The following is a 12,373-nucleotide window of genomic DNA, read 5'->3' as shown; positions in this document are numbered from 1 at the left end:
TAAAATCCAGACATCTTTAAAATGTATTCCTAGATGAGTGCTGAAAAGTTTCCAAAAAGTAGCTCAACACTTGACATGATATGTGGTCCTCTCTCCATTTTTTCATTTTCTTTATGGTTCTCCAGAAAACATTAGTCTCTGTCAACTGCACGACTTCTGCTCGTAGTGATGGATGCTGTTTTCACACAGGTTAGATATAACCAACATATTACTACATTGCCCAACCAATGAGATAAAAGTGTAATTGTCTTGTTTCTTTTACTTATTTGACTGTTATTTAGTTTGCATCCTCTGGTGGAGAAGAAATGATCACTGTCCTCAATGACCTATACCTCCCTCTGTATACCAGATGACATTGCTGAGCGTGGGCTGGAGGCTGTGCCAAACTTCTGCTACAGAAATTATGGACTCATGCTGTGGGATATCATTCGTAGTATACATGTGGGCACTTTTCCCAGCATAATCTTGGTTTATAAGATATTGGTTGTTTTAGTGATGTACAATTGCTGCACAAGTGTATGTGCACTTTTAAGGTGTAGAAAAGCAATGTAATAACACAAAAATTCTAACTTAAACCTGCCTTTAACATAACATAGCATTTACCGTATTGTCATATTTCCAGTCAAAGTGATGTGTTTTGGATGAGAAAGAGAAAACAAGAAAAAAAAATCCTACTCCTAATAATAATGTGAATTCCCTGTTTGGCTCATTTCTGTCCCCTGTATTAGTGGTGGAAAGTCTCCTCAGTGCCCAGGAAGTCATGTGTTTTTACATATTAAGGAAACCCAGACTGAGCCAAGTCCAGGCTGTTTTGAAATGAAGTATAGGTAGGCAGCTCCACAGGGACTGACTTCACCGCCTTCACCTTTTTCAGAAGAAAAGACTGCCTGGAAAGTCTCTAAGTGAAAAAAGGAGAATGATAAGAAGCACAATAAACAAGCTTTCTCTACAAAATTGAAAGACCACAAAGAGGAAACAGAAACAATAGCTTACTTTTAATAAGCATACTATTGCTCTAACCCCAACCCCAAACAAAGAGCTGAATAACTCTGTGTTGGGATTGTTTGGGTGGGATTGTTTACTTGGCTTCCTACATGTTATTCTTTGTGTTTCGTGTTATGTATTTCATGCTTATGTGCTGTGTTGCAGAAGCAGGGAGTCTCTCAATGAGGAGATGCCAAACTGTATTGCCATTTTCATTTGTCTTGTGACATGAGTGTTTCTAATGTATGTCAAAGTAATCACATAATCGTCTTTAAGGTTTGTGAAGGGAGTTCTTGGCCACTACTACAAGGCTGATGCTGAGGCAAGACTCTGAACTGCAGAAGTGGATTCAGGACATATTTGAACATGGATTCCTTTCCCAATCAAGCACAAAAGCTGTTGTTTTATCATATGGAATTATTGATTTTATGTTCCTATTACTTGGGTGGACATTTATTTTACAGATGGCTTCTGTACATTTCTCCCTTTCTTGTTATTTTGATGAATTTGCAGGAATCCCTCAAAGTTTCTCCACTGTGGCTGAGTTGGTCAGGTTTGTCACCATGGTGATGTTCACTTGCTCAGGCCAGAACTCGGTTGTCAACTCTGGACAGGTGCCTCACTCTAAACTATAAGTATGATCAATTACACTAAATATATGTTTTATTATATTCTAGATTTGCCTTTGCTTATCTACATATGTGTGAATCGTCAATTTCTGGAATGAATTATGACACATAGCAATTATCACATAATTTTCTAACCATGTAATCATCTCTTAAATATGTCAACCTGCTTCTTGAAACTTCATCTCGCATATTTTTTAATTGCATTTTTATTGAAACCTTATGTCAGAGAGGAAAAACAAAAACCCACACACCATAATGATGTTGGTCGTAATTTGTTCTTCATTTTGTCAACACAATGCTGCATTTTTTCAGGTTTCTCTTGGCCAGTACCCAGTGGAGCATTTCTGTGAGGATATTCCCTGCAAGCTGATAAAGGACTTTCAAGCAGAGCTTGACGTTTTGACTACAGTGATCAAAACCAGAAGCAGGAGCATACATACATACACATACATGGACCTCACACTGGTGGAAAATAGTGCTTGCTGATCAAGCATGTCTTTCCTCCCTTGAGCCAGTCTGCTCTTGAGGGAATCCTAATTAACCTTATTAGTCTTTTAACTTTCCAGTAATGATTTTTTTTTACTGTCCTTATTGTTTAAAATTCCTTTTAAACCTTCTCATGCTCAACTTTGCCATTGGGCAAACTCAGTAAGTTTCACACATTTGGGTGCAAATCACATTTGCTTAACTCTGTTATTAAGTGAGCAAGCACAAACACTGCTGTGTTAGCAGTGAGTAAATTTAACAATGCAACTGTCATGGTTCTGTTCTAGTCTGGCTCTATGTCCTTCCACCAGTCCACCAGATGCCCTCAGACTCTTTCCTTGTTTGTTGAACTGGACTGAGTGGGAGAAGGTCCTTGTGCAGGAAATTGAAGTTTGCTTTCACACTAGTTGTGAAATGTGACCAACAAATTTGATGCACCTAATTAGACATCAAAGATGCAGTAATTCATACATCAGGCAGTTCATTCCACATGTCTTCTGTGTTTACAGTCAGGGAATTTCTAACAGACGTTCTTATCAAGAGACTGACAGGTGTTTGTTCAATGGCTGGACTCTCTCTAACTCATCCTCAACACATTATGAAAAAAGGAGTTTGTTAAAATTTCTTTCTGTAGATTTGAATAACTTGTATTTACAGCCTATGTGTGCCATGTTAGTCTGCATCATCATGTAAACTAGAGATTGCAGGTTGTGGGGTGCTTGTGTATATAAGTTTGTTCATGTATATTCTTAGATTAATTTATGGGTTATATATTAAGGGGATCACACATGATTATAATGTAGACTTTTATTTTACTTATGGATGAAGTTCTGTTTTTGATTTGTCCTCAGCTCAGAGCAGCTATTGCCTTTTGTGTTTTTTCTTGTTTTCCCAAGCTTGCTTTTCCCTCCACACCTGCTCTGCATCAGTCTTGTTAGCCCTGCCCTGCTCCCTGTTTCTTCCCCAGCCTATCAGCTCTTTTCCTGTTCTCTTGTTCCACCTGCACCTCATCTCCTCATCAGTTTAGTTTGTATTTAAGTCCTGGTTTTCGGTTCAGTATTGTTGGATCCTTTGTTTGGTCTTTTGCACTGATCTGCCAGTGTTGCTTTGCCTGCATGAGCCTAGAATAAAGAAGTTATTCTTCAGCTTTGCTCTGCCTACGGTCTCCTGCATTTGGGTCCACCTGCTCTCTAGTAACCCTTTTAGCAACAGTTCTGCTTGTTCAGTCTAGTTTCTAATGGTCTGTTTGTCAGACAAAAGAATCACACATATATCAGCAATCAATGTTGCACAGATTTAGCTATTCAGTGCCAGTTGACTCAACATTACTGTACCAATTTTGGCTCAGAGAGAACACCATTGTAATGTGCTTGTATAACTTTGTCTCATGTCACCTTTTCTATGGCACTATCAATGTTGCTAACATGCTGATGTTGTCTCAGTTATTTATGTCTGCAATGATAATATCACTTTGTCAATAATAAAAGCAGATTATGATGGATTACCTATTCCAGGTAATTTTGAAGTCTGTACAAGTTGACTTTCAGATTTCAGTGAAATTAATATAAACCACAACCTGCCTGGAGGATAGGAAAACACATTGCAAACCATAAAACTCTGTGATGTGCTTTAGAAAATGGTTGGCAACAATGCAAAAAAAGTAATTTGTGGTATATTAAATAACATCTGTGAAAACACTGGTATTTGCTTTGATTTACTGTATCTAATGTCATAACTTCATTCTGCAAATACAGTAGTTGTCATCCTCACACTGAAGTAAGTTCGCCACCTGGATGATAAATAGATTTTCATCAGAAATAGATGGAAATCGACTGTGTTGGTGGAGCTGCTTAGTTGCCCTTTTTCTGCTCATTTCCTGCATAGATTTGCTGATCGGTAGTACTCCCTATGCAGTTGTATGCTTACAGATGTGAGGTTTTTAGCGTTGATATTTTGACAGTAATGAAACCTCATTATTAAAGCCGTTTAAAATACTGTGTTACTAGCAGTGATGATTTGGGCTATTTAAGAAAAACAATCTCCCATCTCCCTTTTTTGCTATCTTTCTATATTTTAATCATGTTGTAGTGGAAACAGAGTGAGCCAAACAGCCAACATGGTCAAACCTCAGCAAAGTCCTCTTGCTCCTTCTAGACGATTTTACTGAATTTAGTCATCAATTTCTGGATATTATGGAATACGTCTCAGAGGAAGCAACTGGGGTGCTTTGCTACCAAGTTCAAGTTTCATCAATACAAAGGCCTGTTGGACTGCTGAAGTTTTCACCCAATAAGCAACTGTGAAGGCTGATCTCCCAGCAGAGGAATCTGAGCTCTTGTGTACATCTGTAGTAAAGATTCATATACGTTATGCCCAAAGAGAAAAGCAACAGAACCAGACAATAACCCTCCCCGCCCTCCCCCCAAAGAGGTGCCAGGGTGAAAGCATGATGGGTCAGGACAGCTGTGCCAGGGCAGAATTTTCTTTTTCTTTCTTTTTTTTTTATATAAACTTAGCACAAAAGGAAAGGAAATTGGTGTTTGGTAGATTATTTCTTTGTTGTAACAATGCTTCTTGGCAATAAATCTTATATCACTGGAAAGCCTGTTTATTTCCCTTTTAAATGGTGCCACATTTGTAAGGAACATGCATTTGTGGGATGAGCAGCAGAGTATGTGGGTTGCACACATGAAAAATTTGCCAAATCTTCTCATACAGCTTATTTTGCTGTTGCTATTGACTCTTGTTTTGAGCTTCTGATACCCCCTTCAGGCACCTGATTGGCAGCACCTGTGAGCATGGGCCCTGCTACAGTGGTCAGAAGGTGTCTGCTCCAAGAATCGGCATGCCACATTTGAATGATCTGGATAGGGCCCGTGCGATAGGGCAACTTCAAGCTGGTGTTCCGCAAAACCAAGTTGCAGCATTATTTGGAGTGAGCCCTAGTATCTCCAATGTGAAGGCCAAGTTCCATATAACGGGGGTTGTCAGAGACAGGCCGCGACATGGGCGTCCCAAGATGACAACACCCTAAGAAGACTGTTTCCTCACCTTGTCAGCACTTAGGCTGTCTTCTACAGATTTGCAGTCAAGGTTTGCAGGACGACGGCTCTCTGCCCAGACAATCTGGAACAGACTGCACGCAGCCAATCTCCAGTCTCATAGGGCTGTCAGGAGGCCTGCCATGACTGCCCTTCACCCTCAGGCCTGTTTGTGCTGGTGTCTGCAACACGTGCACTGAAACCTGAAAATGTGGAGGAACGTTATGTTCAGTGATGAGTCCAGATTCTGCCTACGGCAGTTGGATCATAGGATCAAAGTGTGGAGAAAACGCGGAGAATGCTATGCTGATTGCTGCACCAATAGAGTAACATCTTTTGGTGGAGGCAGTGTGATGGTGTGGGGCGGCATCTCCCTCACTGGAAAAATGAGGCTTGTCATTATTGGAGGCAATCTCAATGCAGAGAGATATCGAGATGAGATTCTGCAACCAGTGGCAATCCCATATCTCCACAGTCTGGGACCGAACTCTATCCTTGAAGATGGCAACGCTTGCCCCCACAGAGCGGGGTTTATCAGAGACTACCTCCAGAATTTGGGAGTGGAGAGGATGGAATGGCCTGCCAGAAGTCCTGACCTCAACCCCATTGAACACTTGTGGAATCAGCTTGGGCGTGCTGTTTGTGCCAGAGTGACTAACACAACCACGTTGGCTGATATGCGACAAATGCTGGTTGAAGAATGGGATGCCATCCCAAGCAGTGTGTGACCAGGCTGGTGACCAGCATGAGGAGGAGGTTCCAGGCTGTTGTGGCTGTGTATGGTTCTTCCACACACTACTGGGGCTCCTGTTTGTTAAATGAATAAATTGTTAAATTGCCAATATGTTTTGTTTCTTCAAACTTCAATCATCCAATCCACCAAACACCAAACGAGATTCAATGGCAGAATAAGCTGTTTGGCATTGGCAAAGAAGATTTGGCAAATTTTTCATGGGCGCAACCCACATACTCAGCTCTGCTGCTCATCCCACAAATGCATGTTCCTTATAAATGTGGCACCATTTAAAAGGGAAATAAACAGGCTTTCCAACGGTATAAGATTTATTGCCAAGAAGCATTGTTACAACAAAGAAATAATCTACAAAACACAAATTTCCTTACTTTTTGTGTTAAGTTTATATATATTTTGTTTGGTTGTTGGTCAGAACTCCCCTTCCTCTCCTCCTCCCCCTTCCTTGTTCTCTCCTGCTTTAGGCCGCCCCCAGGCCCATAGGAGGTTACTAGCCTGTTGTAGGTCAGATACCCTCTAGAACAGCCTCCATGCCTACAGGAGGGCTCTGTTCATTTGGTTCTGAGGAGCAACTTTCTATTTGAAAGTGGGTTAAGTAGCGATTAGGCCGTCGGACATCAAGCTGTCCCAAACCAATCCTCTGAGCCCCCGTAGCTGCCAGGGCCTGGTCTGAGGTGGTCTCATCATTCAAAGCAATGCTTGGTTTTAGACTGGGTGAAGAAATAAATGAAACATAATATAATAAATATCATGAATAAAGATAGATAGATAAATAAATAAGTAATAATTATATAAATATATAAGGAAACAAATAGTTAAATAAATGGGTTGTTGAGTGAGCAGGTTCTGTGCAGGTCATGGCCTGAAAATGAAATGTCTATGTATTGTTGTGTGTGTTGTCTGGTGGTAAATGAAAATAAATGTGTAAGTACCTGAGATTTATATCAATAATGATGATGATAATAATAATGATGATAAAAACATTATCATTATCACCATTATCATATTATCAATTTGATGTAACACTGAGCACTTAGTAATATAATATTCAAATGCTAATTAAGTAAGTCCAGAAAACTCCAACAAACTGAGTTTTAAAAGTAACATTTGTGGTTCTTCTCTGCCTTGTCCTCATGCCTGCTCTCTGATGAAGGACACCGCAGCTGTTTCGCTCTGTGAATATTACCTTACATTTAACTTAAATGTAATTTAACTTAACATCATTTATTATCTCTTATGACACTCATTAATGGGCCATTAGCACAAATTTATTGTTTCCGTGGAACAAGTGTAACAGACACTAGGAAGGTCTTTCACCCTCATTTACTCCAGCCAGAGGCTGAATCACTTGATTCTGTATAAACTGAAAAGGTGTTTTGTCACTTTGTGTGTATGAAAGAGGAAATGCATGACTTTGCTAGCCTTCTAGAGATGACTGGGAAACCACAGAGAGGAAAATGCACACATTTGTGTTTGCCTCTGCCCCCTGAAAATTGCTGTGCTCTCCATGGTAATTTGCTCATTTAATTTCCCACAAAATAATTCTGCATCTTCAAATTAATTCATTTGACCTGATCCTTTAATCGTTTAATTTGCATATAATTTAACAAGGTCTTCTGTTGCTGACATATACACTGTTTTGAAAAAATATCTTTTTTGGAGGATTTGTCCATTTCTAATCCTGAAATATTAAATTATTCAGTTTTCATAAAAGATATCTTGAATCTAAAACTTGATTAATATTCTGATCATAAGTTCTCCCAATAAAGCACAGCAGCCTGTAAAGAGTAAACAAACTGATGAGAGGACACAGTTTGTGAACTTCCTCTTTTGGATGCGGCAGTAATTGGAGTTCAAGGAATCATGTATATCAAACACAATTGTATGATATTACTGACAAAAATCTGAAAAACATTGTGAATTCATACTTTGATCATTTCATCCAGCCCCAATATAGGAAAATAATTTTGGGGCATCATTATAATAAAGATATCCTTTTGAGTTTTCACTCTACTGTATACATGTTGACTGCATTTCCCATCTATATTGTCTAAGGCTTTTGTTCAAAGTAATGAAATCTGAATTGTTAGAATCAGATCGCTGCTGTCTTCTTTTATTGGAACATCTTTTATGGCCCCACTTGCTGTTGATGCCCTTGTGCTCATGGCGATTATGTGTGCACACATACAAAACAGTACAATACAAACAATACTGGGACCTCTACAGTGGCACACAAGTGGTTACCTTTCAAAATAAATTCTACTTCTCAAGCAAGCTAGCTATTTTTGTCAGACAAAAATCTAAGTCTGCTTAGATTTTTGTCAGACAAAAATCTAAGCAGACTGTATTGTCCTGTCATGTTTCTTTCTTTTAACTCAATAAATACTCTTGAGTCATGTTTGTTTCCTGCTGATTTAAATTAAAGGACAAGTTTACAGTCTTTCAAGTCTGTCTTAAAACAATAGTCAGGTGCCCAGATGAACAATGAAACAGATTTTGCTTGCTTTAATCATGCCTCTTGTTAATACTGGATATTAAAAGATCCATTACTAAAGTGCTTTCAATGTAAGTGATGGGGGTCCTCCTTTTGTACAAAAATGCATTTCAAGGTTTATCTGAAGCTAATATGAAGCTTCAGTTGTCCACGTTAGTCAAATTAAACAAATGTCTTTCAAAGTTACAGGCTTTTTAGTACCACGTTCCTTCCTTTTTCTACTATACTTCTACCTCAGCTCGACAGGGAAACACTGTCAATGAAACTAAAAGGGTGAATTTTGTATTGAAAAGTCTGTAACACTAGATAGCCACTAGATTTGACAAAGTGAGACTGCTGAAGCCTCACATTATGATCAGATAAACTTTTAAATACATTTTAGCTCAAAACAAGGACTGTGGATTTTGTCCCCTATCACTTAAATTTAAAGCACATTAGGAGGGTATTTTTTAATGGTCATTATTAGCAGGAAGAATGATTACAGCGAGCGAACGTCTTTAAGTGTACATGTGGGCATCTGACTATTGTTTTCAGATGCACCTATCCTTTAAGCTGTCTATGCTATTGATTTTTTTCCTTCCTAGACTCCCTATAATGCACTTGTAATGATATGTGCATTACAACAGTAATGTAATTAATGTACTACTGTACTGCTCAAGTAATAACATACTGTAGGAGGGAGGCAATGTTGTCAACATCCCCCGGTACCTGTTATTGATTTTTACTGTTGACAGTCAAGGCATTGAATGACCTCCAAAATATATCACAGATGTGTTGACTCCTTCTGTGCCTGTGTGTTTCCTTAGCTTCAGAGTTCACTGAAACACTGTAATACTGACATGTAATATGATAAGAAAATGACATGCTTTGTGTCAAATACATATCAGTCAAATGTATTTTTATTTACATACTGGTCTGCATAAATCTGAATATGGTGAATGCACCCATGCATACAGAAAACCTTAAAATTCCAGCCGATGCCCTTCATTATCACAGCATACAATATGCAACTATGTGCTTTGCAGGTTACAGACAGAGCTTTATACCATAACACATGGACACACACATTTTGTGCACTTTAAACACAGCCTTGAACTAAACAAGGTTTCCACCTGTATACATGATGTTCAATGAAAAGTTGAAATACCAACCATTTTGAAATCCAATTAATATTCATATATAAATTCACATAACGTATAAACCACACAACAAATGGGATGGATCTTTCGAGTATGTACACACAACTACATTTACAATAATACAATTTGTGAAAGCCTAAAAAGTTGTTGGTATCTTTTATAACAAACTGCACTTAATATAACAAAGCACATAACTGTACTGTATAATAGAAAGTAACTGTTGATTTGCAAGTGTCAAAAATCATACACTGATTCTGTTTGACACATTTCAAGTATCTGAAAAACATGATTGTGAAGTGTCTAAACAACTTTAGGAGGCTTCAATAAGAGATCAGGGTAGAAAAGGTGCTCAAATTTTAAGCTCTCTTCTACCGAGCAGATCTTCGAAATACTGTGATAACAAAAGATGAGCTGTGCTGTTTCAGTCAAAACTGTGCTATAGAACAGTAGCAATACCAAAAACTCAGATCAGATCAACAAAAGCGGGACTAAACTGGCTCTCTGGTTTTATGCTGTGGGTCTTCATCAGATTTGAAATAATTCGGATTAGGAAAAAAATGATGACAAATACAATTTGTCTTTATATTTTTCTTTAAATCTCTAATCCTGAAAGAAATGCATATAACCTCTGATATTTTGCTGATCACAGCAGTCACAAAATGCACCACCTCTGGCCACATGTTTTAATGTCAAGCAAATAAAAAGCAATGGCTTGTGGTTAAGGATCAAAGCAAGGCAAAAGCAGACTCCATAGTGAGGGAACGATCCTCTCTCCAGGAAGAAATGAAGTGAGTGCGGGCCTCTCAGCGGTATGGCTGGAGGGCTGCCAGGGCTGTGTTAGGTGGAGGACATTTCCATGGTAAGTAGGTACATGCAGGTTTCAGAGTAACAAGGTGATGGAGTGAGAGGGAGGCTGAGGAGACGAGGGCGTGCTGCTTGGATACGCCCATGAGATTCGGTTTAGTCTGTTTATTCATGGACAGTCAGGAAAGAGATACCCACTGTTCTGCAGACGCACAATTTGTTGGATATTGTTCACAGGATGGCTGGGGGATGCGTTGGGGGTGTGGGGGAGGAGGGAGGGGGCGGTCAGCGAGAGCCAAGGCAGAGTGAGGGGGAGTCACAACAGAGTCACTTCTCTTTGAGATGATTTTCCCTCCTGTTTTCTTTCTGCCTTTCTCTGTTCTATCAGTCAGAGTCTCCTCAGATTGTGCTCCTCTGTGCAGGAGCCTTTCCTCAGGCTGATGTCATCCACAGCCATCTCTCCGCTCCTGCCTCGCCCACGCTCCCCCTTCAGGATCACCTGGTGGACAGCAACACAGTGCACAATGAGGTACTACCATAGAGGAAGAATCATCACATGCTACTTTATGATGAAAGAAGACTTACTGCATTTTTTTCACTCAAAGCGTACGTCAATCTTAAATATTACAGATCCACTCTTTTGAAATGCAGACTACTGCTTTGATTTATTTTTTATGAACAGGAATACAATGTTTTCTCTTCACTACTGTCAAAAAATGTCTGTAGCAACAATCATTTAAAATTCACAGCTGCTGTATGAGTGAACTTCTTTGACATGTTTATTGTTATACTTACACTTTCCAGGCCTGTTCCCCATAATGTTATTTGGGTGTGCCTCCAGCCATTTCCACCAGTTCTTCCCCAGACTGCTGGACTGTACTGCTTTCCCTTCTTCACAAACACTTGCAGCATACCCACATGGTGGCCTGCCAGCTTGTGCCGGAACGACAGACAGAGATTGCCGTCGTTCCAGGGCGGGGTCAGTGGGAGGACCAGACGGGCCCCTCTTCCAGTCCTCTTGTTTCCCACTTCGGGAATGGTGAGGTACCGCCCACCTGGGGAGCCAAGTGAAGAGTATTACAGTCAATTAATGACATTAAAATAAATTTAATTTGTACATAAATGTTATCAATTTTCCGGATTTTACCCCCTAAAAAGTAACTGTAGTAAAATTTTATGGAATTTCTTTTATGATTGTTCAATATTATTTGCCATCTCCACTCACCCGTCTGTATGCTATGAGTATGATTAATACATATTAATAGAGCTGCAATTAACAACTGGCCTATTTTGATCAATAGTTTAGTTAATGGAATGTCAGAAATTGGTCACAAATACTCATTACAATTTCCAAGAGATCAACGAACAAACAAAATGTTGAATCCAGTTAAAGAAATAATGGAAGAGATGCAATAAGAGACAGTGGAAAAGAGACAATTGAAATAGATTTGACCCACTTGTGTTTCTTAACCTCAAAATAAAGCCAGTTGGCAGTGGTAAATCAATTTTTTTTAAAAAAATAATTCATGTATTAGTCAGTGATACTTTTAAAAATTTAAAGATGAAAGTGCTTCTGGGTATTGGCTGATTAATGCTGATATATTTTGCTTATCTAGCAGATCCATGTAGGGCTTGTGTTAACCACAGGGGGTGCAATAAGAATCTGTATGCCATTGAGGCTTTCTGCATAAGTTATGAGCCCCTCCAAATCTGTGCCAATGCTCTCGCAGCCATGAGTGTTTGCCAGTAGCTGTCTATCAAAAGGAGTTAAAGTGATTGAACAGTAAAAAAGCTACATGCTTCACAACACACTGAAGATGTGGTAAAAGTGGGTGGACCCATATATCCATAAATAAGACATTATGTTCTGAACTAACATATTGACTACAGGCTACTGTAAATTGAAACATCGCCTCTTAATTGGAATTACTCTTAGTCAGGGCTTAGCTGGTGATTTATTGTATATAATTTTCCTGGGACCTTAAAGGTCTTGGCAAAAATCTTTATTTGCTCTAATAAGTGAGCACAAATTTGGCTAAAATGAG

The 12,373-nt window shown here is 39.1% G+C and overlaps 1 protein-coding gene across 4 annotated transcripts in view; it reads right to left on the bottom strand.

The window, feature by feature from the left end:
• Positions 1-9,266: 9,266 nt before the first annotated feature.
• npnta (nephronectin a) overlaps positions 9,267-12,373 on the bottom strand; it is a 50,592-nt gene continuing 47,485 nt past the window's right edge. For all 4 annotated transcript variants that reach the window (XM_044347056.1, XM_044347058.1, XM_044347059.1 and 1 more), the window contains 2 exons: positions 11,124-11,383; positions 9,267-10,827 (listed from right to left, as the gene is read on the bottom strand). In XM_044347056.1, the coding sequence (XP_044202991.1) occupies positions 10,717-10,827; positions 11,124-11,383 (371 nt within the window). In that variant the 3' untranslated portion in view covers positions 9,267-10,716. The remainder of the gene's footprint in view (positions 10,828-11,123; positions 11,384-12,373) is intronic.

This window comes from Thunnus albacares, chromosome 3 (assembly GCF_914725855.1).
Source record: "Thunnus albacares chromosome 3, fThuAlb1.1, whole genome shotgun sequence".
In the NCBI taxonomy this organism is placed as follows: domain Eukaryota; kingdom Metazoa; phylum Chordata; class Actinopteri; order Scombriformes; family Scombridae; genus Thunnus; species Thunnus albacares.
Note: the sequence above shows the minus strand (reverse complement) of the source record. Positions and strands in the feature narration are given on the sequence as shown.